The sequence below is a fragment of the Schistocerca piceifrons genome, chromosome 1 (assembly GCF_021461385.2).
Source record: "Schistocerca piceifrons isolate TAMUIC-IGC-003096 chromosome 1, iqSchPice1.1, whole genome shotgun sequence".
Lineage (NCBI taxonomy): Eukaryota > Metazoa > Arthropoda > Insecta > Orthoptera > Acrididae > Schistocerca > Schistocerca piceifrons.
Genome location: NC_060138.1, coordinates 823,738,399 through 823,766,057, shown reverse-complemented (window position 1 = coordinate 823,766,057; position 27,659 = coordinate 823,738,399). Strand labels below are relative to the sequence as shown.

General features: G+C 38.0%; 1 protein-coding gene across 1 annotated transcript in view; it reads right to left on the bottom strand.

The window, feature by feature from the left end:
- The window catches only part of LOC124714444 (transcription initiation factor TFIID subunit 2), a 133,413-nt gene that overhangs the window by 7,764 nt on the left and 97,990 nt on the right, over positions 1-27,659 (bottom strand). Inside the window, exons 16-17 of the mRNA XM_047243021.1 lie at positions 20,687-20,846; positions 20,262-20,447 (exon numbers count right to left, since the gene is read on the bottom strand). Coding sequence (XP_047098977.1) covers positions 20,262-20,447; positions 20,687-20,846 — 346 coding nt within the window. The remainder of the gene's footprint in view (positions 1-20,261; positions 20,448-20,686; positions 20,847-27,659) is intronic.

Here is a 27,659-nt window from a genome sequence, read left to right as displayed (position 1 = left end):
TACTAACACGAATTCTTTACAGACGAATGGAAAAACTAGTAGAAGCCAACCTTGGGGAAGATCAGTTTGGATTCCGTAGAAACGCTGGAACACGTGAGGCAATACTGACCTTACGACTTATCTTAGAAGAAAGATTAAGGAAAGGCAAACCTACATTTCTAGCATTTGTAGACTTAGAGAAAGCTTTTGACAATGTTGACTGGAATACTCTCTTTCAAATTCTAAAGGTGGCAGGGGTAAAATAAAGGGAGCGAAAGGCTATTTACAATTTGTACAGAAACCAGATGGCAGTTATAAGAGTCGAGGGACATGAAAGGGAAGCAGTGGTTGGGAAGGGAGTAAGACAGGGTTGTAGCCTCTCCCCGATGTTGTTCAATCTGTATATTGAGCAAGCAGTAAAGGAAACAAAAGAAAAATTCGGAGTAGGTATTAAAATTCATGGAGAAGAAATAAAAACTTTGAGGTTTGCCGATGACATTGTAATTCTGTCAGAGACAGCAAAGGACTTGGAAGAGCATTTGAATGGAATGGACAGTGTCTTGAAAGGAGGATATAAGATGAACATCAACAAAAGCAAAACAAGGATAATGGAATGTAGTCTAATTAAGTCGGGTGATGCTGAGGGAATTAGATTAGGAAATGAGGCACTTAAAGTAGTGAAGGAGTTTTGCTATTTGGGGAGCAAAATAACTGATGATGGTCGAAGTAGAGAGGATATAAAATGTAGGCTGGCAATGGCATGGAAAGCGTTTCTGAAGAAGAGAAATTTGTTAACATCCAGTATTGATTTAAGTGTCAGGAAGTCATTTCTGAAAGTATTCGTATGGAGTGTAGTCTTGTATGGAAGTGAAACATGGACAATAAATAGTTTGGACAAGAAGAGAATAGAGGCTTTCGAAATGTGGTGCTACAGAAGAATGCTGAAGATTAGATGGGTAGATCACATAACTAATGAGGAAGTATTGAATAGGATTGGGGAGAAGAGAATTTTGTGGCACAACTTGACCAGAAGAAGGGATCGGTTGGTAGGACATGTTCTGAGGCATCAAGGGATCACCAGTTTAGTATTGGAGGGCAGCGTGGAGGGTAAAAATCGTAGAGGGAGACCAAGAGATGAATACACTAAGCAGATTCAGAAGGATGTAGGTTGCAGTAGGTACTGGGAGATGAAAAAGCTTGCACAGGATAGAGTAGCATGGAGAGCTGCATCAAACCAGTCTCAGGACTGAAGACCACAACAACAACAACAACAATCAAGTAAGAATGAAAACGTGTCCTGATCAGAATATGGTGTGTTCTCACAGTAAGCTAATTTTTGAGGGACTGAAAGAAGAAGTTGAGAAGGCAGCCAAAGATGTCCAGGAACACTTTCAATTATTTATTGCGCAAGAGCAAAACATTGTACAGATGACACACATATTTCATTTTGAAGAGAAACTCAAAGTTTTTTTTTACAAACATTCGATATGTGAACCATGAGTGACCCGGCAAACGTCAATACGATAATCGAGTTCTTGTCACACCTGTCCCAGCATGGGATCATTGACTCTGGCAGTCGCTTCCTGTACTCTCTCCTGGAGCTCTGCAAAATCATGTGGTGGAGGCGGTACATGCACTAGTTTTTTAATGTGTCCCCACAGAAAAAAGTCACACGGAGTGAGAACTGGTGATTGCGATGGCCATTTAATGAAACAGCTGTCCCCTTATGTAGCACGGCCGATCCATTGACGCGGCAACTCTGTGTTCAGGTACCCACGAACTTCATAATGAAAATTAGGTGGAGCCCCATCCTGCTGAAAGATGGACGGAGAGTCCGATTGCATTTGAGGCATCAGCTATTGCTGCAACATTTCTAAGTAGGAATATCCAGTGACAGTGCTCTTGGCGAATAAGAATGGCCCGTACAGTTATCGACGTGACAAGGCAAGAAAAATATTTACCTTTGGGGAATCACACTCAAATTCAATGGATTCGTGTGGATGCTTTGTACCCCAGATTTGACAATTAAGCCTGTTCACTTTCCCATTAATGTGAAAAGTGGCTTTGTCGCTAAAAATTAAGTGATCAACAATGCCATCACCATCCCTATTCAGTTGCTGCAACTGCAAACAAGACACTTGTCTTTGTCGTCATCACTGAGCTGCTGCACAAGCTGCAATTTGAATGGTTTCATAGACAGCTTCTGTTGTAGCACTTTCCACACTATCATTGGAGCCATTTTGAGTTCTCAGGATGCACAACACACTGATTTCTTTGGACTCCTTATGAATGTCTCTCTTACATGCTCGCACAATCATTTCACTCACATTGGGATGTCCGTTTTTCTTTGCCAGGCACAAGCAACCAATCATAACAAATTTGTTGTGCTGGTGGTAAATGGCCTTCAATTGTTGGTGGCTTCCTATCGTACTTGGTTCTAAACATCTGTTGAATAGCTGGAGCACACCTGTTTTTGTTGAACTCCAACATACAGAAAGCTTGGTCCACACCTGAACTCACCATGTTTGCAACTAGCGCTGACTATCGGCAAATTACCAAACTACACTGTGGCGGTATACAAAAAAAGAAAAAACTTGCAGGATTTCTTCTGAAAATGTATGATATCTGTACAATGTTTGGTTCTTGTGCAATAAATAATTGAAAGTGTTCCCGGACTTTATGTACATCCTGTACTTAAAGCTAGTAATCATTGGTTTAGCCAGTTCAGAAGTCGTCATAACTGGCAGAGCATCACAGAAGGTAGAGAGGTGGCCAGCACTGATAAACAGACTGCATTGCTATACCTAGAAAAACTCACAGCAGTGACAGAAGAAAGTGGCTATATGAACCAAACCATATTCAACTTAGATGAAACTTGTCCGTTCTGGAAGAAGCTGCCTAGAAGAACTTTTATCATGCCTGAAGAGAAAAACTTTCCAGATTTTAAAGCTAGCTGAGAGCAATGGATGGTGAGAATGCAGCTAGTGATTGTAAATCAAAACCCCTCTTAGTTTATGACTCAGAAAATCCAAGAGCTTTAAAAAATAAATCTAAATCTGAGTTGCCCTGCCCTCCGTCTAACTCCCCGCTGCACCTAGCTGCCCTATCCTCTCTCCAGCTTGTCCCTGTACACTCCCATAAGCAGCACTTTACAGTCCCCCACCCCCCATAAGCAGCACTTTACAGTCCCCAACCCCTACCATTCCGTCCCTTCCCCTCCCTGCCACTACCTCCTCCTTACTCACACCACCCAGAATGCTTCTCTCATCATGTGCAGGTGCTCACAATCTGGCCTCAGCAAGCAGGTTGTATCCGGTAGCAAAAATACAACTTTTACATATAGGTCAAAATTAGAGTAACGGGAGGATGATATGGTGCATTGTTGATTAATAGCATTACTTTAAATGGGATTTGTTTTAATTGGCAATAACTTTCAACTTCACATATGAAGGGTTGTCCAAATGAATGATCAGAAAGAGAAGCTGACACCCAGAAATGGAAGTCAAAGACTAGGTCTTGGGTGACAGCTTCTCCTTCTGAGCATTGGTTTCATCATTACTTCATATCGGAAGACAAACATTATCGCCAATTAAAACAAATCCCATGTAAAATGATGCTGCTACACAACAAAACATCAGGTCATCTTCCCGTTACTCTAATTTTGACCCATGTATGAAAGATGTATTTTTGTCCCTTGATACAGTGGAAGAGGATGTAGATGAAGATGAAATGGGAGATAGGATACTGCGTGAAGAGTTTGACAGAGCACTGAAAGACCTGAGTCGAAACAAGGCCCCTGGGTGTAGACAACATTCCATTAGAACTACTGACAGCCTTGGGAGAGCCAGTCCTGACAAAACTCTACCATCTGGTGAGCAATATATATGAGACAGTCGAAATACCCTCAGACTTCAAGAAGAATATAATAATTCCAATCCCAAAGAAAGTAGCTGTTGACAGATGCAAAAATTATCGAACTATCAGTTTAATAAATCACAGCTGTAAAATACTAATGCGACTTCTTTCCAGACGAATGGAAAAACTAGTAGAAACCAACCTTGGGGAAGATCAGTTTGGATTCCGTAGAAATATTGGAACACGTGAGGCAATACTGACCCTACGACTTATCTTAGAAGCTAGATTAAGGAAAGGCAAACCTACATTTCTAGCATTTGTAGACTTAGAGAAAGCGTTTGATAATGTTGACTGGAATACTCTCTTTCAAATTCTGAAGGCGGCTGGGGTAAAATACAGGGAGCGAAAGGCTATTTACAATTTGTACAGAAACCAGATGGCAGTTATAAGAGTCGAGGGACATGAAAGGGAAGCAGTGGTTGGGAAGAGAGTGAGACAGGGTTGTAGCCTCTCCCCGATGTTATTCAATTTGTATATTGAGCAAGTGGTAAAGGAAACATGAGAAAAATTCGGAGTAGGTATTAAAATCCATGGAGAAGAAATAAAAACTTTGAGGTTCGCCGATGAGACTGTAATTCTGTCAGAGACAGCCACGGACTTGAAAGAGCAGTTGAATGGAATAGACAGTGTCTTGAAAGGAGGATATAAGATGAACATCAACAAAAGCAAAACGAGGATAATGGAATGTAGTCTAATCAAGTTGGGTAATGCTCAGGGAATTAGATTAGGAAATGAGACACTTAAAGTAGTAAAGGAGTTTTGCTATTTGGGGAACAAAATAACTGATGATGGTCAAGGTAGAGAGGATATAAAATGTAGACTGGCAATGGCAAGGAAAGTGTTTCTGAAGAAGCGAAATTTGTTAACATCGAGTATAGAGATAAGTGTCAGGAAGCCGTTTCTGAAAGTATTTGTATGGAGTGTAGCCATGTATGGAAGTGATACGTGTATGATAAATAGTTTGGACAAGAAGAGAATAGAAGCTTTTGAAATGTGGTGCTACAGAATAATGCTGAAGATTATATGGGTAGATCACATAACTAATGAGGAGGTACTGAACAGGATTGGGGAGAAGAGAAGTTTGTGGCACAACTTGACTAGAAGGGATCGGTTGGTAGGACATGTTCTGAGGCATCAAGGGATCAGCAATTTAGTATTGGAGGGCAGCGTGGAGGGTAAAAATCGAAGGGGGAGACCAAGAGATGAATACACTAAGCAGATTCAGAAGGATGTAGGTTGCAGTAGTTCCTGGGAGATGAAGAAGCTTGCACAGGATAGAGTAGCATGGAGAGCTGCATCAAACCAGTCTCAGGACTGAAGACCACAACAACAACGATACAACCAGCTTGCTTCAAACGATGGATCAGGGAGTCATTATAACATTTACAGTTTACTACAGATGATGGTTTGAACATCTATATGAAGCTTTGAGGTAAAACAATGAGCTCTGTGTTAAAGGCTTTTGGAAGCAATTCAATATTGTAGACACTCTGAGAATTATTGGAAATCTTGGAATGAAATTTCACAAATAACTTTAAATAGTGACTGTAAAAAACTGTGTCCATATTTTTTCACCACTGAAAATCAGGGGAAATCAGCACCAAATCCAAATTTATAATGTGATTGAAGAAGTGGTCAATCTTGCAGAGACAAATTTAGAGTACGGTGATGACGTTCAAGAATTGCTGGAATCACATAATCCGGAGTTGACAATTGATAAGCTTATAGAAATGCATGAGCAAGGGCAAAACACTAAACAATCTACTACTTTAGACCCAGTTCAATAATCAGAAGATCAAATGATGGTTGCAAACTTGACAAGGGGCCTCGGTTAAATTGCAAATAGGTTACAAATTTTAAACAAAATAGACTCCAATGAAAAGCAAATTTCTGCTAAAAAATGGGGAATAAAAATATTTGTTAGCATGCCATGAGGAAATTTTGCAATGAAAGAAAACAAAATTCTCATCAGATGAGACTTAGATTTTATGGACCTACACTTTTATACTCTTATTTCATTTACATTCATCTTATAACCTCTTTGGAAGGCACTACCCAGTATCTTCAACTGATCTTTCAAGTGCATAATAAATTCATTTTATATTGTTGCAATGTATAATACTGCACTGTAATATAATTTGTTGTAATGTTGAACTTTTTATTAAACATTTTTCTTTTACAGTATACTGTTTTCTTTGGTATCTGGTCCCAACTGAACATAATTTGTATGTATTTATATGCAAAATTGGACCCCCATTTACATCCCACCATCCCACCTGTTACATAAGTGTGGGGTATTCCTGTGCATTAATTTCTTGTCTTCTGTTCATGTATACCCTGACAAGTTCCATATCTCTGGAGGCTCTCCTTTGTAATGGGCTCTATGGAACACAAAGAATGAATGACTTGCTGAGGACCCATAAACTAAAAACAAACACTCTGAATGAATGAATGAAAGAGAATAAAAAGGTTATTATACATTGTTTAACCATTGTTTTCTGAAATCTGTTCAAGCACAACAGTAGGAGAGATTTGAAAAATGAATTACAGTTCAGAAAAGAAACAAAAACTTTGCAATTTTCTGATAACATACTTCTGGCTGAGATACAAAAGCACTTGAAAGCTCAGTTGAACATACTGGGTAGAGCCTTGAAAAGAGGTTATAAGATGAATAAAAATAAAATAAGAGTATTTAGAGAGTAGCTAAATAAAGTCAGATGATGATGGGGAATAGATGCAGAATTGGTGGGTGAGTTTTGCTATTTGGGCAGCAAAATGACTGACCACAGAAGTAATGAGGATGTAAAATGCAGTGTGGCAATAGCAAGAACATATTTTCTAAAAAATATAAATTTAAGTGTCTTTTCTGACAGTACAGTGGAACTTCGCTTAATGAGCACTTCCCATAATGTGCAGTTCGCGTAACAGCCAAAACAAGTTGAAAAAAAGAGAGACTCACTTAACAATCGATGTTTTGCATAATGAGTGACAATAATTTAGTGTTACGTCACCAGCCGTTCGCATGTGGCAGGGGAAACATTCAACAATATGAACACCTTTCATTATCGGCAGCAGCATCGTACAATGTCTTTAGCATGTACTGCAGTCTGGGTATAGCACTGTTTCCGCTACCATGTTAGTGCAGCTTATCATCACACATTTTTCTAAACTTGTGTTTACACAGAGGTTTTTTTTTTTTTGTGCAAATTTTAATAACCTTCATAGAAATGTCCCTGAAGATAAAGCCAGAAGATAACCATAAGAGAAAGAAAATGATCTTAGAATTGAAAGTAAAATAATTGAAAAACACATATGTGGTGTGAGCATTGCACATACAATCGGTCTTCATCAACTATTTGAATTATCTTCAAGAACAAGGACAAGATTAAGGAGACAGATGCTTCAAAGGGAGTGACAAGAGTATCTAAACACCGGTTCTGTACTCTGGATGATGTCGAAAGGTTGCTATTTATACAGACAATTGCAAAGGCATTGCAAGGCGACACTATTAATGAAAACATTATTTGTGAGAAGGCGAGAATGATTTTTGCCAACCTTTTTAAGAAGACACCTGGATCATCAATGGATGAAGTGTGTGTTTAAGTGAGGTCGTGAGTGGTTCGAGAAGTTGAAAAGAAGAACCGGCATCCACAGCATTGAGAGGCACGACAAAGCAGCCATGTCCAACACAAATGGGGCAGAGAACTTCATCAGCACCTTCAAGATGCTTGTAGATTCTGGTAGTTTTTAATTGTGATGAGACAGGTCTATACCGGTAAAAGATGCCGAAGCGTACCTTTGTAACAGTAGAGGAGAATGTGTTGTCCAGTCACAAGCCAATGAAAGACTGTGTCACATTCCTATTCTGTGGCAATTCAAGCGGTGATTTGAGCATGAAAGCACTGCTTGTTTCCCAGTCAAAACCTCCATGACCCTCCAAGAAGCATAAAGGCCAGAAGAGCAGGTTCAATGTTATTCCAGCCTAAGGACCAGCAGATTATTTCTAACTTTAAGAAGCTCTACACCAAAGCTCTCTTTGAGCATTGCTTTGAGTTGACTGAGCTACCAATCTCACTCTCAGAGAGTTTTGGAAGTATCACTTCAACTTTGTTGTCCGCATCAAGATGATTGAAAAGGCATGGAAAGGGTTTACCAAGAGAACTCTCACTTCTGCTTGGAAGAAGCTTTGGCCGAGTGTGTTGTCAAATATGACTCTGAGGCATTGAGTCAGTACCTGTGGAGCCTGTAGTCAACAAGATTGCGTCTTTGGCCATGAGCATTGGACTACAAGTGGATAACAATGATACTGATGAGCTTGTGGAAGATCACAGCCAAGAAATGACCACTGAATAGCTTATGGTGTTCCAATGTGTTTCACAGCAGCAAGTTGTGGACAGGAGTTCTTCAGGGGGGAGGAGGGTGGGAGGAGCAGGAGCAGGAGCAGGAGCAGGAGGAGGCAGTAACAGCAAAGCAGCAATCTTCTGATGCAATATGAGAAATGCTGAAAGCTTGGGAATCAGCTGCACCATACATTCAAAATAATCACCCCCAATAAAGCAGTGGCTACAGGCACTACAAATTTATCTGACAATAATGCTGTGTTGCATGTTCAAGAGTTGTTGGGAGAAACAAATGACTAGAGGTAGCTTCCTAGTAAAAAAGAATTAGTTATGTAACCTGAATAATAAAGTACATGATAATGTATGTATAACTTTCTTTGAATGAATGTCATAAATCAGATAAAGCTTTCAGTACTTTGTCCACGTGGACCACATTATTGTATTTTATGTTAATTTACATGGGATAAACTGTTTCACTTAACGACTGCTTCACACTATGTGTAAGATTCTGGAACAAATTATGCTCGTCATGCAAGGTTCCACCATATTTTTCTATGTTGTTGATGTATGTGGAAGTGAAACATGAATAATAAACAGTACGGACAGAAAGAGAACAGAAGCTTTCAAACTTGACTAAAAGAATGGCTTCATTGATAGGGCACACCCTGAAGCATCACGGAATAGTTAATTTGGTAACAGAGAGAAGTTGAAAATTGTACAGGAGGGGCAGTGCTTCCTTATAAAACTTCTTGCACAGGCTGCTAACAAAGTAACATCATAAGTCTGTTTTGTTTGGTGTTATGCACAAATCTGAGGTGAATTTTTGAAAGTAAGAACACAGAAAAAATATAACCATATAAAACATTTTGGAAGGCTTATTCCAACAAATTTTTTTTATAAATACTTTACAAACATTCAATGTAGCCACACTTGGTGTTGTTATACATATCTAATGGTGACTAACTTCATCTCATATGTGGATATATTGTAACTTACCACAACTATAGCAACAGTAAGGAGGTTAGGCTATGTGGAAAATGGTTATTTATAGTCATTATATTATTTACTGAGCTAAATAGGTCACATCTGATGCTATTATTAACCCACAATAGTACAATAGTAATCTACAGTAAAAGTATACGTGATATTTTATGATTTCTCACCATGATCGGATGGACTGCATGCCTCACTAAAACAAATAACAGTACCATAGATGCAACCACACCAGATGGATATCTGTTGAGAGGCCTGGCTAACATGTGGTTCCTGAATAGGGACAGCAGACTTTTCAGTAGCTGTAGGCGCAACACTCTGGATAATTGAGTGATGTGGGGCCTTGTAATATTCGGACAACATGACCTTGCAATGTTGTTGCTGTGAATGGGTGAAAGAAGCAGAAACTACAGCTATTCTATTTTCTTATAACACATATCTCTGCATGGTTTAATGATGATGGTATCCTTCTGGATAAAATGTTCTGCAGGAAAATAGTCTTCATTCTGATCTGCAAGCATGGACAACTCAAAAACATGTTGTCATCAGGAAGAAAAAATTTGATGTTTTGGGTATTATTGGGGAGAAAGTTAGCTCCCTTAATTGGTTAGGAAGGTTACAAAATTTAAAAACAGAAACAGATAAGGTGAAGTTTGATATAATGAGAATTACCAAGAGTGTGTTGGCAGGAACAACAAGACTTATGGACACACGAGTACAGATTTACCCACACAAAATCAAACAGGAGTAAGTCAAATAATTGGAAAAATAAATATTAATGTGTACGACCTACTATTAACAGCATAGTGGGGGCATTATGGTAGCAGAGACAGATACAAAGCCAATGACTACCACAGTAATAGGTTCACGTAATACTACCTCTGCAGATGATGAAAAGGTTGAAAGAATGTACTATGATACAAAATATTCAGATCATTAAAGGAGATGAAAATCTGTGATGAGCAATTGGAATTCAATAGTAGAAAGGTAAAAACAGGAGAAGAACATGGACTAGGGTGAGTGTTATGGGCTTCACTCTGATGACTGGTTTGGTGAAGCTCTGCATGCTACTCTATCGTGTGCAAGTCTCTCCATCTTTGAATAACTATGCAACTTACATCCTTCTGAATCTGCTTACTGTATTCATCTCTTGGCCGCCCTCTACAATTTTTACCCCTTACACTTTCCTCTAATACTAAATTGATGATCCTTTGATTTCTCAGAATGTGTCCTACGAACTAATTCCTCCTCCTAGTCAGGTTGTGCCACAAATTTCTTTTCTCCTCAATCCTGTTTACTACCTCCCCATTAGTTATGTGACCTACCCACCTCATCTTCAGCATTCTTCTGTAGCACTACATTTCAAAAGCTACTATTCTTCTTTTGCGTAAGCTGTTTATCATTCATATTTCACTTCCATGCATGGCTGCACTCCATATAAATACTTTCAGAAAAGACTTCCTACAACTTGTATCTATTTTTCTTGCCATTGCCAGTCTACATTTTATATCCTCTCTACTTTGGCCATCATCAGTTGTTTTTCTGCCCAATTAACAAAAATCATATACTACTTTAAGTGTCTTGACTCCTAATCTAATTACCTCAGCATCACCTGATTTGATTCGACTACATTCCATTACCATTGTTTTGCTTTTGTTGATTTTCATCTTACATCCTCCTTTCAAAACAGTGTCCATTCTGTTCAACTGCTCTTCCAAGTCCTTTGCTGTGTCTGACAGAATTACAATGTCATCGGCTAACCTCAAAATTTTTATTTCTTCTCCCTAAACTTTAAAATTCCTACTCCAAATTCTTCTTTTCTTTCCTTCACTGCTTCCTCAATATACATCAATGCTAGGCTACAACACTGTCTCACCCCCCTTCTCAACCATTGATTCCCCTTCACACCCCTCGATTCTCATAATTGCTGTCTGGTTTCTGTAAAAGTTGTAAATAGCCTTTCACTCACTGTATTTTATCCCTGCTATCTTCAGAATTTCAAAAAGAGTATTTCATTCAACACTGTCAAAACCTTTCACTGAGCCTACAAATGCTAGAGATGTCAGATTACCTTTTCTTGACCTATCTTCTGTTGTTGTTGTGGTCTTCAGTCCTGAGACTGGTTTGATGCAGCTCTCCATGCTACTCTATCCTGTGCAAACTTCTTCATCTCCTAGTAACTACTGCAACCTACATCCTTCTGAATCTGCTTAGTGTATTCATCTCTTGGTCTCCCTCTGCGATTTTTACCTTCCACGTTGCCCTCCAATACTAAATTGGTGATCCCTTGAGGCCTCAGAACATGTCCTACCAACCGATCCCTTCTTCTAGTCAAGTTGTGCCACAAATTTCTCTTCTCCCCAATCCTATTCAATACCTCTTCATTAGTTATGTGATCTACCCATCTAATCTTCAGCATTCTTCTGTAGCACCACATTTCAAAAGCTTCTATTCTCTTCTTATCCAAACTATTTATCGTCCATGTTTAACTTCCATACATGGCTACACTCCATACAAATACTTTCAGAAACGGCTTCCTGACACTTATATCTATACTCGATGTTAACTAATTTCTCTTCTTCAGAAACGCTTTCCTTGCCATTGCCAGTCTACATTTTATAACCTCTCTATGTCGACCATCATCAGTTATTTTGCTCCCCAAATAGCAGAACTCATTTACTAATTTAAGTGTCTCATTTCCTAATCTAATTTTCTCAGCATCACCCGACTACAATCCATTATCCTCATTTTGCTTTTGTTTATGTTCATCTTATATCCTCCTTTCAAGACACTATCCATTCCGTTCAACTGATCTTCCAAGTCCTTTGCTGTCTCTGACAGAATTACAATGTCATCGGCGGACCTCAAAGTTTTTATTTCTTCTCCATGGATTTTAATACCTACTCCAAATTTTTCTTTTGTTTCCTTCACTTCTTGCTCAATATACAGATTGAATAACATCGGTGAGAGGCTACAACCCTGTCTCACTCCCTTCCCAACCACTGCTTCCCTTTCGTGTCCCTCGACTCTTATAACTGCCATCTGGCTTCTGTACAAATTGTAAATAGCCTTTCGCTCCCTGTATTTTACCCCTGCCACCTTCAGAATTAGAAATAGAGTATGCCAGTCAACATTGTCAAAAGCTTTCTCTAAGTTTACAAATGCTAGAAACGTAGGTTTGCCTTTCCTTAATCTAGCTCTAACATGAGTCATAGGGTCAGTATTGCCTCAAGTGTTCCAATATTTCTACGGAATCCAAACTGATCTTCCCTGAGGTCGGCTTCTACCAGTTTTTCTATTCGTCTGTAAAGAATTCGCTTTAGTATTTTCTAAGATAAGTATTTCCTTATGTGTATAAGTATTGCCTTATGTGTTCCTACATTTCTCTGGAATACAAACTGATGTCACCCAAGCTTGGTTTCTGCCAGTTTTTCCATTTTTCTTTAAAGAATTCATGTCAGTATTTTGCAACCGTGATTTACTAAATTGACAGTTTGGTAATATTCACACCTGTCATCACCTGCTTTCTTTGAAACTGGCATTACTGAATTCTCTTTGAAGTCTGAGTAAAGAGTAAACGAATGAAAAGGGACAGTGCCTGGTAGAATTTTGCGCATAGCACAGTTTAATCATGATTAAGACTGGGTTGAAGAATTATGAAAGAAGATTGTCTATGAGGAAAAGGTTGGATACACCAAAAGATTTCCGACAGATTATAAAAGAGTAAGACAGAGGATTCAATACAACATCTACAGTACAGAACATTTCCACTGGTAAATGTGGACTATGACCATAGTTTATTGGTTATGAGCTGCAGATTGAAACTGAAGAAGTTTCAGAAAGTTAGGAAATTGGGGAGATGGGATCCAGATAAGTTAAAAGAACAGAAGTTGTATGCAGTTCAGTTTAAGCACTAGACAATTATTTACTAGAACAAGGAACAGGAGAACAATGCAAGACAGATGGGTAGCTTTGAGGGATGAAATAGTGAAGGTTGTAGAGAATCAAATATGTAAAAGGACAACAGCTAGTAAAAATCTTAGATAACACATGGTAAACCGAATTTAAGTAAAAAAAGTAGAAATACAAAAACACAGCAAATGAAGCAAGAAATGGGAATAAAGACATCTAAAAGGAGAGATTGGCAGGAACTACAAAATGGCACAACAGTTAAGGCTAGCAAAGAAATACAAATTTGTAGAAGAATGAATGACCCAAGGGAAGTTAGATGCTGCCTGCAGGAAAATTAAAGAAAATTTTGGGGAAAAAGATGTATCTGTATGAACATTAAGAGGGCAGATGGCAAGCCAGTAGCAGTGAAGAAGTGAAGGGTGAAAGTGGAAATAATGAACATATAGAAGAGCTACACAAAGGAAATGAACTTGAAGACAACATTATGTAAACAAAAAAGAAAGTAAATGAAGGTGAGATAAGAGATCCGATGTTATGAGGAGAATTTAACAGAGCACTTAAGTTTTAAGCGGAAAAAAAAGCACCTGGAACAGAAGACATTGTCTCAGAATCAGTAAGATTCCTGGTAAAAATAATCCACCTAGTATGCAACATATATAAGCAAGGTGAAATATCATCACACTTCAAGAGGAATGTAATAATTCCAGTTTCAAAGAAAGCAGGTGCTGACCATTGTGAATATTACTAAACCATCAGGAAAAATAAAGATGATGTGACTTACCAAATGAAAGTGCTGGCAGGTCGACAGACACACAAACAAACACGCATACACACAAAATTCAAGCTTTCGCAACAAACTGTTGCCTCATCAGGAAAGAGGGAAGGAGAGGGAAAGACGAAAGGATGTGGGTTTTAAGGGAGAGGCTAAGGAGTCATTCCAATCCCGGGAGCGGAAAGACTTACCTTAGGGGGAAAAAAAAACGGGTATACACTCGCGCACACACACACATATCCATCCACACATACGTGGAATGTTTCTCTCTATTATAACCATATTACTAAACCATCAGTTTAATAAGTTATGGTTGCAAAATAATGACACACATTACTTACAAAAGACTGAAAAAACTGGTAAAACCTGACCCCAGAGAAGATCAGTTTGGGTTCCGGAGGATTGTAGGAAAATGTGAGGGAATACTTATCATACAAGACACACTGAAAAAAATGTAACATTCAGAGCATTTGTAGGTGGCTTTTAACAGTGTAAACTGGAATGACTTTTTGAAGTTCAGAGGGTAGCAAGGATAAAATACAGGAGGGAGAAGGTTATCTACGATCTGTACACAAGCCACATCGCAGTTATCAAAGTCAAAGAACATGAAAGAGAAGCAGTAACTGACAAGATAATGAGACAGGGTTATAGCCTGCATAGCTGATATTATCCAATCTGTAGACTGAGCAAGAAATAAAGGAAACCAAGAAGAAATTTGGAGAGAGGATTAAAGTTCAGGCAGAAGAAATTAAATTTTTGTGGTTTTCCAATCACATTATAATTCTGTCACAGATGGTAAAGGACTTGCAAGAGCATTTGGTCAGAATGGATGCCACCTTGAAACTGTAACTAAACACAGGATTCTTTCTCCCCGTTATGTTTTTCTTCCTACCACCATTTTTATCTTTGATAGTGTTATTTTTATGATGTACACAGTACCAAAAATCTCAAATATTGCCACAGGCTTTTCTAACTTAACTTTAGTATTTATTACATTCCTTTTGCCAAAACCATGATGATCACGAATACCAGTAACATACACTTCATTATGATTGTTCATGTGTAAACACACACGCAATAACAAACATCCGGATAAAGTAAATCAAAAATATATGAACACAAATGAAGCAAATACATAGCTAATGTTGAAAATATCATAGTAACTTTTGAACACATTTAGTTACAGAGTAATTAGCATTCACAGTTAAAGCATTGTTTTTGAAATAGAATTCCATATTTTCGCAAAGCTAGCTAACATAATTTAATGGAAATTATTATTTTATCTAATAGTCCACAGTCAAAACAAATCTTATTCCACTATTCAGTTATTCAGAAATGGAAATCTTTAACTGTAACAAATGGAAATACAGCAAGTAACAATAGCTGAATGTAATTTTAATTATTGAAAACTTATAAAAGGAAAATTTCAGAAGTAATTTTAGTCAGTCTGCAGAAGGTGCAGAGTTTTATCTAACTTTTGCATCCAGATCATTCTGTAATTCAGTGACTGTTTTTAATGACTGATTGTGAACTTGCAATTAATCTCATGAACTTTTTTAATCTTCAATAATGCATTCTGCAAACTGTGACAATAGTCATGGACCATGAACTGTGTTACTTTCAAATTATACTTACTGTGCATAGTGCATTCGTTATGATATTACTACCTAGTTGGAAGGACAGTGTAATTAGGCAGTATGTTAATGATTTATTGACTACATGTTAATTATTGTGTTCAATTATGTCTATGTTAGGCTACTGCTCTCGAACTATTGTCATTATAGGACATCAACCAAGTGCAGTATGTGACTAATTTCATCTGTGCATAAACTATGTTTGATGACACAATATCTGACCATAATGTGTAGGTTATTCAACATCACAGTTCAATTAAAGTGTTTGAACTGCAAACTGGTGCAGATCCTATTATTTAAAATAGCCTACTTCAGAAACCACTTTTCAGTCAGATTCGACAGAAGTGCTGCTATTGACCGCATATTACCACAGGTACATAACATAATGTTACAAAACTGGGTTGTAAGATGAATAACAACAAAGATTAAATAAAGCCACTAAAAGAAGTAGATAAGTTTTGTTATTGGCACAGCAAAACACCTGAAGATGGCCGAGGTAGAGAGGATACAAAATGCAGACTGGCAACAGCAATGAAATGGCGTGTGACGAGGGCCTCCCGTCGGGTAGACCGCTCGCCTGGTGCAGGTCTTTCGATTTGACGCCACTTCGGCGACTTGCGCGTCGATGGGGATGAAATGATGATGATTAGGACAACACAACACCCAGTCCCTGAGCAGAGAAAATCTCCGACCCAGCCAGGAATCGAACCCGGGCCCTTAGGATTGACAGTCTGTCGCGCTGACCACTCAGCTACCAGGGGCGGACAGCAATGAAATGTTCTGAAAATGAGAAATCTGTTAATATCAAATGTAAATTTAAGAGTTAGGAGGGGTTTTCTGAAGTTATTTGTTTGAAGTGTAGCATTGTGTGGAAGGAAATGTAGGTGATACAACAGTTCAGTCAAGAAGAGAACAGAATCTTTCGACATGTGAGCTACACAACAATGCTGATGAATAGATGAGTAGATCAGATAAATAATGAGGGGATACCAAATCAAACAGGAAAAAAAAAGAAATTTGTGGTACAACTTTACTAAAAGACAGGATTGTTTTATAGAACATGTCCTGAGGCATTAAGGAGTCATCAATGTTGTAATGTACTGTAGTGTGAGGGCGCAAATTACAGAGGAAGACCAAAGCTTGACTGCAGTAAGGAGGCTCAAATGCATCAAAGCAATCGTAAGACAGAAGACAATGATGACAGCAGCAACAGTACCAACAACCACACATCACTGGTAACATCTGTTGCACCATAAATAGTTTATTGGGCACAGCTGACTAATATTGGTACACATTCCACAGCCAGGCAAAGTTAAATCAGTTATTTTCTAACTACCTAAAGTCAAGAGCCCTTATTGTTTCAATTGTAATTTACCATGAGATGATTTACTAAAAGATGGGCACACAAAATGCAAGTATACTTGTATAAACAATTTGAATCTTCAAGAATTCTGCTCAAAAGAATTGCTGCAGTCATACCATACAGGATTTTTGCAAACTGAAAAATGTGAAATGAGTTTCTACATGAATTACATGCAATATTTTCTCTTACTTTCTGCCAACAAACTACATCATACAGAGATACAAGATTGGAGAGTTCCTCTTTCAGTGACATAACAATTACCACACTCTGTCATGACATCTGTTTAGTATTATGATTTGAAAAATGATTCTCAGGGTACAGACAACAAAGTATCAAAGAAAACTATTCATTAGTGTTGTTTCATAGAAATATCAAACATGCATTGTATTGTCAGCTGTTATTCCTATGTCAGTTCTAAACTTGGAATCATTTTCAGATAAATTTCTGGTTTATGATACAAAAGAGGATTAGATATAGGCAAATAATACGTAAAATACAATAGAACTGATAAACAGTTTATAACAACAATGAAAGCCATTCAACTACTTAAAGCTTGGAATACATTTTCAAAGTTACATAACACCAAAATATATACTTGAACATAAAAATATCTGATTTATTCTGAGGATAAAATTGTGTACTAAATGTAAAAATAATTTTGCTAATTTTGTGCAATGTTATCATTTATTTGGGGTCATGGCAAAAACGTGTTAGACTGTAATATCTGATTGTAAAGGGAGAGATGAGTGATGAATAGATTATTAACAAACCTGATGTTATCTAGCCAGTTCTATGAATCATATTAATGAATGACTGGAATGTGCTGATTAGTTTTTCTTCTAGTGTTGTATTTGTAAATATCTCTGTTACCCTCAAACTGAAATGGATTGTTAACAACAAATTTCATGCTTGAACAGTCCACGGGTATACTGCCGGTTCATAGTGTCCAACGGGCACAATATTTCGGCGATCAGGCATGTCGCCATCGTTAGGTGCGCTGACGAACTGAGCTCTTGAGGGCAGGCGGCCGATTTAAATCCCCTCCCCCCGCGGGCCGCTCTCTTCGCCGCCCGCCCCCGCACACCGGCGGTCGCGAAGACATGGGCGTCGGAATCTGTCATAGCGTCGATGTGCTTGCTACGTCCACCCTGGCCGCCAGTTCATACTTCTTGCTGAGAGTCTTCTTAATTACATTCAATGCCATGTCCCAAGCCTTGCTGAGATTGTAGCCGCAATCACGGTTGATAAGATCTTCCCTGGTGCGAATTTCGATAGCCTCCCTTATAACGCTGTCCCAATATTTAGAGGTCTGAACCAGGATCTTGGTATGCTCATAATCCATTTCATGTTTCTCGGACAAACAGTCCTCTGCTATCGCCGACTTATTTGGATATTTCAGTCGAGTGTGCCTTTGATGTTCTCAGCAACGATCTTCGATGGTGCATACTGTTTGTCCGATATAAGTCTTCCCACATTCACAGGGAATTTGGTATATGCCGGCATACATGCATTATGATTACTTTTAAATATGGATTATGTTGGATTCATGGAAGATTATTATTGTTTTTGTTCTCTCTCACTTGCTGGTGGTGAAGATAGCACTGCTGGTTGCAGGAGTGGAGGTTGTGGCAATGCTTATTGTGATTTCAAACTATTTTGATATGTTTAAAAGTGAATAAGAATGGCAGAAGAACAGACCACTCAATTAAGTACTTAAAATATTCAATTTTGTGATCATATGTGAGTAATGTTACAATAATAAATAGCACACATATAAGAATGCTAAATGAGAACCAAAATTTATTCAAACCTGCCAACATAGATTTGTCATTAACTCGCACCAAACAAGAGACTGTTTGCATACATGTACCAAAGGAAACTAAAAGTCTGCCTCACAAGTCAATGACATGCAATGTGTTCACCAGCACATGCACCAACACGCATCAGAAGTTGTGGAACTTGAAGGCTGGCCTGGCTAGGTGATGTTGGCATTACCATTGTTGCTGTCTGCAGTTCAATGATGTTGCTCGTTACATAAGGAGGTGAATGGGAATAGCACTGAACTGGCAGGTTGCCAGCAGGTAAAAGGTACACCAGTTTTACCCTTTCAAGCAACACGGGTGTCAGTTCACTGCTGTACAGAATTTTTAGAATATGCTAAAACTTGGTAAGAGCAGGTGTAAGGCAATTGAAGTGGGGTGTGAATAACATCTTTCTTCAACATTATATCTGAACACTTTTGTAAGTCTTCATGGAGAAAAACGTTGCTTTCTCTGTGGCGGGATGTCAGTGTAGGATGAAGCTTGGAGATTAGATGTTTCACCTACTACAGTAGAAACAGCAGTTCCTGTGCAGAGGGGAATTGTCGTAGCATTAAAAATTCTGACAGAAGCCATAGTGTTTCCCTGTAGACCATTTCAGCAGACGATGTACCGATATCCTGCAAGACTGTGGTATGGAGACCAAATGACATTAACAGTTGTGCCACTGTTCAGATTGTATTGTGGCACATAAGTGCTGCTCTTATCATATTGTGCCAGTGTTACACTATCTTACTGCTAGTGGGGTAGTAATTAGTTGTATGATGGTGGAAATCATGCAATTAAACGAGTTTGCTACAGCAACAAACAACAGGCCTATAGGAATGCTAAAAGAGTACCAAAATATGTTCACAATTTGCAAACAGAGATTCAACATAAACATGCGCCAAAAAAGAAACTGTTTGCATACAGGTATGAAAGAGAACTGAAAGTTTGCTTCAGAGTTCACAGAAATGCAAAGTGACTACCAAGGACTATACATCTTCTCCCTGGGTGAATTTTTCCTGGTCACCCTGGTGCAGAACATAATCGAGCAGAGGCAACTTATTCAAAAAGAGTTCCACATCTCTGTACTTTGATGCTTAGAAATCATAACTGAGATGCATCAAGTTGCTTTTCAATAAGGCAAAAATGATAATGCAGTAGGGTGACAATTAGCAAGACACTATGGTTTCACCAAAGATTCATCTTACAATTTGTGAGGCAGTACATGCCTTACAAGGTTATATAACTTACTGTAAGCTGTTATGTGGAAATAGCTGTCATGCACTTAGTGTCATGTTCCCCCAATGAGCATTTTTTAAAAACTGGTTTCTAAATAACATTTGTATCCCTACAATAGGAACATAAAAGCTAGCATGTGAGGTCTGGAATGGGATGGTCATTGCATGATAGGTTGCTACCCAACTCTTGCAGAACCGTAAAATTATTTTAATTAAATTTCTTTATAAAGCTTTAGACAAAAGAAAGAAATGCTTACATATGTCCTTACTGTTTTAAATTAAAGAAAATACATGAATCTTTTACTATTACCTTCACTCGAACTTTGCTCCCTTCTTCTCCAGAAACAATTTCTACAGTGACCAATCCAAGATTATCATCTGTCAATACCTCTGTTTCTCTCATAGGAGATGAACTTTTGCGTTTCACTCCAGTAGGGTGTGGTGTTTCTAGTACACCTCCCATCACAAATGGTACAGTCTGTATTGGTAGTTTTACCTGTTTAAACATCCATATATTCTGTGCACCATGGTAACCAAACAACAGGTATATTTATTGGCAAACACAATTTCAAAGTACAATAGCCATATTTAGTATCAGAATTTTACTGAATGAACCGACAACAGGCAAATTAATGATTTTAAAAAAGATACACAGAGTGCTCATTTTGAAACAAGATATCCTTATAATACAAGTCACACAAAATATAAAAAGCATTGGCAGAAAATGGGTTTTACCTCTTTCTCCATAACAGGACTACTTTTTTTTTCAGGCTTTATTGTGAGGACCGAGGCAAGCTCAGGTATGGGCAGGCACACAGGCCGACGAGTTCCATAAAGAGTGTAATAAAGGTCCACAATATCACAGCGCAGTTTTGAATCATGTGACAGCATGCAACTAATAAAGTAAATTTATTAGATACAAATATAGACGTTTACAGGGTATAATGGAAGAAGAATAAATAAAAATATGCTCAACTGGAAGAACACAAGTGGGCTTTAAAAAAATGGAAAAAAATATGTATACATAATATAATGGGCAAGTTGTTTGGAAAATACATTACTTTTATTCTTATGTATGCAAGTTGTTCTGTTTTGTGTATATAATTCCAGCATTTCATGTAAATCTTTACCAGTATATTTCAATGAATGCCACCTGTTTATCAATGAGTATCCCTTGTTTTACACACAGAAAACACCAGAATACACACACAAAAAAACAGAATCACTTTACACACATTCATAAGGATAAACAAATATACACTGATGAGCCAAAGCATTGCATCCATCTGCTTAATAGCTTGTTTGTCTGCTTTGGAACAAAATACATCACTGATCCTGTGTATCAGGGATTCAACAGTTTGTTGGTAGGTTTGGGGAGGTATGCGGCATTACATGTCTACACACAAGTCATGTAATTCGTGTAAATAATGGGCCTCTGATTTGTGTACATGGTAATGTTGCCCGATACAACCAACATAGGTTCCGTAGGATTTACACCACGCAAATTTGGTCACCGAGACATCAATGTGAGTTCACTACAGTGCTCCTAAAACTGTTGTAGCATGTTTCAGGCTCCAAGACATGGACAATTATACCGCTGAAAGAGGACATCACAGTCAGAGAAGACATCAAACACAAAGGGGTGCAGGTGTTTGCAGTCATCAGCATGTCTTCGATTACTACCACAGGTCCCATGCAAGGGCAGGAGAATGTCTCCCATAGCATAATACTGCTCCCATTACCCTGAGTCCATGGTACACTGCATATTTCAGGCTGCTGTTCATTTCAATGATGGCATTTGTGGAGACAACCGCTGACCTAATATAGTAAATATATGATTCACCTGAAGAGCCAACACATTTCCATTGATTGACAGTCGAATCCCAATGGTCCCACGCCCACTGCAATCATAACTGACAATGTAATAAGGTCAACTTGTGAATACATATGCGTGGTCTGCTGCGGAGCCCCACGTTAACAATGCACGATGAATGGCGTGCTCCAAAACACTTGTTGTGTGCACTAGAATTGTGCTCTTTCACCAGAAATGCCACAGATCATCATCTATCCTATTTTACAGAGCAGACAAGCATCTGAAACCCATGTTCTGTGAAGAGTCATGGATGTCCAAGCATTTAGCACCTAGTGGTAGTTTCACTGTTCTTCTATCTCTTTCCATAAATACTCACAATACTAGTATGTGAACATTTGACCAGATTTGTCATTTTCAAGATACTCATTCACAAACTCTGCATAATAATAATCTGCCCTTTGTCAAAGTTGCTTATCTCAATGGATTTCCCCATTTGCAGCCCATATCTTTTGCTAGGGTGATCCCTTGTCCGTGTCTGCTCCACTTGCGTACTTTTGTTATCGTGTCACGTGCCTGCAACACCACCAGGCTGCATACAAAGTCGCAGTGAGCAGCAGTCATAATGTTTTGGCTTATCAGTATATTTTACAAACACATAAAGCAGTTCACAGGCAAATAAAACCCAATAATAATGTTGAAACAATGGAAAGTAAGATGAGATATGCATGCTAGAATATAAATAAATTAAAAACTGTACTTTGTCATAAACAATGTAAATTATGTAATAACACAATATTTTTTATTCTTAATCTTTTTCTTTGAGTTTTTGCTTTCTAACACCCATTTACACATACAGATTAAATGTGAACGACTTGGCTTGTACACTCTTCTGTAGCCAAAGGCTACTCATGTTATGTACAAAATACATGAAAAATCAAAGAAAATCTTTGGATGGTTGGGTATGTGTGATTGGGAATGGTTTGAAAAGAAATACAGTAAGAATGCAAGATGCCTTCATTAATTCTCATTACGCATTTTGAGGGCTTCTACTGGAGGCTGAGAATATATCATTTTGAACAGAAACTCATGTCTGGAAAGGATCATTTCCATGCTACAGGAACAAATGAAGTAATTTATCTCACTCTTCTTTTGGATGAAAGAGTAACAATAATTTCAACCCTGGTAATCATTACAATTACAACCATTAAGCTAACTTGGTAGCAATGCCCCATTCTAAAGTTGTGTGCATGGAAGAAAGTGACTGCATGATACACTCTGCACAGAAAGAGATGAAGAATACTTCACAGTACTCCCAGTGTGCTCTCTGTCATTGTCCCATGCTTCACACTCCAGCCACTGGCTACCCTGGTAACCAGCAACGCAGCGGTGAATGCTGGACTGAGTCGCTATTTCTGCTTCTGATTCCCCCTTGTACAATTTATATGCTCAGAAAACTATCGCTGCTGCTTTTTAATATAATACTTTTGTATTTGCTTTATACCACCCATAATGAACACTGCAGTGGCTAAGTACTCTCATCATACGTAAACTAACTCGAAAATCAACACCAAATGTTTTATGTACATCCCAAAGCACATTCTACAGGCAGAGGCAGCAGAATGGCAGTAATGGCTGTAGTGTCACGTGGTACAATGCTCCTTTCCACTGCATGCAGTCCCACCATGCACCTTCTTATGTGCATGCCACTATAATGACCATTGTACAGCTGAATTAGAATAACAAAGTGTTTGATACTGGAGCAGTCGAGAACGGAAAAAGATGACACTGTTGCTTCTTCATTACTCACACACAGAAGAAGGCTCTGGCATCAATAGGTACACAGTTCCATACCGAATATTTTCAATTGGTTCCTGTTAATATGCATTATTATGTTCACTTTTTGTGTTTGCAATAACCACAACATTTTTCTGCACACTTTTGCTGTTAACTTCCAACAATCTGCTGTGCATAATGAATATGTTGGACAAAGAAATGAATTACACAATGAAAATGAATCACAACATTTACTTTCCCAGCTGCAAGTGTTGTCTACAACTGACTGTATTAACCACTACCTGAGGAAGCAGAGTCATACATCAACCGTAAACAGAATAAGAGTAGGAATGCAGTACAGTCTCTGACTGGAAGTTGCTATGATATCTGTCTCATATACAACTAGTCTTACTTAGTTTGTTATTCTCATCCAGGTATAGCAGTAGAAGAGTATGTTGAAAGTCAGTAAATGATACAATAGCAAGTATAAAATGTCACACAGTTATACTGTCTGCTTCGACTGTCCTTTAGTAATGGGCATTGTTATCACATCAACTGGTTGTATATGTGACAATTAAGAAATTCACAATGAATTAATATTGCAGAATCACAAAGTAGATGTGAGAGAGTAGAATACATTATTTTACCCTTTTGTTACTGCAGGATGGAAACCATATGTAATAGGACAAGAGTTCATATTCAAAATAATATGTACTTGTCCATATTACAGACCTCAAAGAGCAAATGTGAATTTAGAAACACACTGTACAGTGAAGAAAGAGGAATGTGATGCATGAAAGAATTTTTTAAAAAATTGACTTGTTGCCCGATCAAGGTATGTGAGCTTTAAAACATCTATATAATAATTTACTATGTCCAAGACAGCTTAAAATTTACTATGTCCAAGACAGCTTAAAATTTACTATGTTCACATTACCATTTTCAGCACTTGACTGCCACCTTTAGATGTGATTAATTCATTAAAAGCTTTGTCACGATACATAACAATTCCAGTTAAGCATTCTGAAACATTATAAAATCTTATAAAATGTGAATGAATCCATCACATCAGCACATGTTAAGTGAGACTAAAATTAAAATTCTGCCGTGTGCTATTTATATATGGATTATGGAAGAGAGGGTTACAGGAAATGAGGGAAAAAAAGGGGGGGGGGGGGGGGTACTAAGGCCATTGTGAAGCGGAGTGGATAACAACTTACTATGTGTTTACTGTATGCAAGTTTTTAAAACAATGCCTTAAAAGCATAAGCACAAATAAAATGTTATCAGATTTTAAATTTTTAAAGTTCTAGAATTTTTAAAAAGTAAGAAAACGAAGTCAATTCTAAGATCACAATTAACATAGACTTCAGAAGAATATGCACTGTGGATGTTTTCTGAAGGACAGCTAGTACAAAGATTATAAAGTAGTCTTCGAATGATAAGTAGCTTTCCTAACAAAGACTCTTTCCTTAACTACTCTGCTCAAGTTAGGAGGAACTGGTACCTTAGTGGAATTTTTCTTTGTGTGGGTGGTCTCCTCTCATAAAATGCAAAGTGTAAAAACAGTTGTACACAATTTACACATTCACATGCGACCAAAGCTGCTGTTCCTCAACATTTACATTTTACACACACACACACACACACACACACACACACACACCACCTTCTGCTTCATAATTACACAGCTTAATTATTTGCACTATGTAAAAATGTAGGCTGTATTTCAACTTCAGTTCAGCTAATTTGATTTTTTCTGGGGTTTGCATTGTTTGGTGGAGAATTTGTTCCTAACAAGCTATATTTGTAACTCATTCTGATTTCTGACTTTCCAGACAGTATGTATATATATATATATATATATATATATATATATAGAGAGAGAGAGAGAGAGAGAGAGAGAGAGAGAGAGAGAGAGAGAGGGGGGGAAACATTCCACGTGGGAAAAATTATCTATAAAAACAAAGATGAGGTGACTTACCAAACGAAAGCGCTGGCAGGTCGATAGAGACACAAACAAACACAAACATACACACAAAATTCAAGCTTTCGCAACAAACTGTTGCCTCATCAGGAAAGAGGGAAGGAGAAGGAAAGACGAAAGGAAGTGGGTTTTAAGGGAGAGGGTAAGGAGTCATTCCAATCCCGGGAGCGGAAAGACTTACCTTAGGGGGAAAAAAGGACAGGTATACACTCGCACACGAACACACATATCCATCCACACATACAGACACAAGCAGACATATTGAAAATCTTCTCACAGTTGTTTCCAGTTACTATGTGTCTTCCCATTAGGCAAATGACACTGTAGACTTAAAGAAGTGGTAACAGTTTTTTGAGCACAAAAAGAGACACCAGGATGTGATACTGCATGGTAGTAGCACCAAAAAAATCAGAGTAGTGCATCATTGCCAAAGACCTGCAAAAATGTCACAAGTCCGAGCAATATATTTGGAGTGCACTATTGTGCAGGACTTCAGAAATTTTATTGTAGACTGCTTGTGGTCAAAAGAATATTACACACATTTCTGTGAAGCTACTGTCTTTAAAGCAGTCAAGTATTAGTACTAATACATATAGTAACCAAGACACTTAAATAAGGGCAATAAAGTAGAAATGAATCAGAGTTCACATGAATTATGATTTGCAGAAAACTCATGGTTGCACACATCACTAGATTTTTGAAAGCATTGTTAGTTCAAAAAGAATCACACTGCATTGCTGCAATACTCAATAGTTTTACGAGACAGAAAGAACAGGAGAAAAAGGTGGCCATGTCTATAAAAGAAGTGAAAGTAAATCAAAGAGGAATGAAAACATGAGAACAATCAACAAGCAGAGGAATGAAAATGGGAAAATGAAGATCAGGATGAACAGGAAAAGGCATGTCAGGAAGAGAACAAAGAACAGGTGGAACAGAGCACCTAGAAAAATTCTAAAGGTAGAACAAAAATGATAGAAAGCAGAAAACCAATAACATCCAAGCTGAAAATGGGTTGGAAATTCAAGAAATGAAAGTGAAGACAGAACAACAGAAGTTCTGTGAAGACTCAACAAAGACATATAGGGAAGAAAAAGTTAAGAGGTAATTCATTTAAGTACAGTTTTGAAATAAAAATAAAACACTGTTCTTAGTAATTTTATTTTTACATGAAAGCCTGTGTTTTAATCTACTTTTCTACATAATTCCCACCAATACTAAGCCTCTCATTGTATTGTGTAACCAGCATGTAATACCATTCTCATAGAAATCTGCTGCCTAAACATAACTTTCCGTAATTTAAACATCCTGTAGCAACTGCAAAAAGCACACTTCTGACACTTGAGGAAACTCATCACACAACACTGAAATCATAAAGTGTCAGTTCTCTCTCACTTTTTCATCAACTTTCTGCACCAAATCATCAGTAATGACTGAAGGTCACCCACTTCGTTCCTCATCGTGTACGTTTATATGGCCATCTTTAAACGCTCTCTCCCATTTCCACACCATCCCACTGCTCATAAGTGTCAAGAAGAGTGCTTTGTGGAATTGTTACAGAACATTTAAAGCATCAAAATTTATGCTCAGGCAGCAGATTTCTATAAGGATGGTATTCAAAGCTGGTTGTGTGATAAAGGAAGTAGCTTAATATTGACGGGATGCTAAGAAAAACACACCTCACACAATTATGGAAGAATATGGTGGAGAAGATAGAGAAACACTGAAAAAGGTAGATATAGCTAGTTCTGAAGCCTCTGAACTGTCTTATGAAAATGAGAAAGTTTGCCAAGAGTTAAAAAAAAATGGTGGTGTAGATCAATACCACGAAAACCAAGTTAAAAGAAACGAAGGCTGTGGCAGAAGAATAACGGATTTGCAAAAACATATTATACATCTGACATCCATGGATATTGGCACAATCAACTATGTAAGCTCAATGGCTCTGCCACATATGGCAGTAAAAAACAAAAGCTACTGCTGTCCACACCATCTGACTACAAGGCAAACTAAAAAAAAAAGTTTCATAGCTGGCTGAAGAGGGCGGTCAAAGTAGTTACCCCCAGCAAGCAGCCTTCCTCAGCCAACCTCATACCTGCCACCATACTCCGCCACCACCTAACACCTTAGCATCGCCA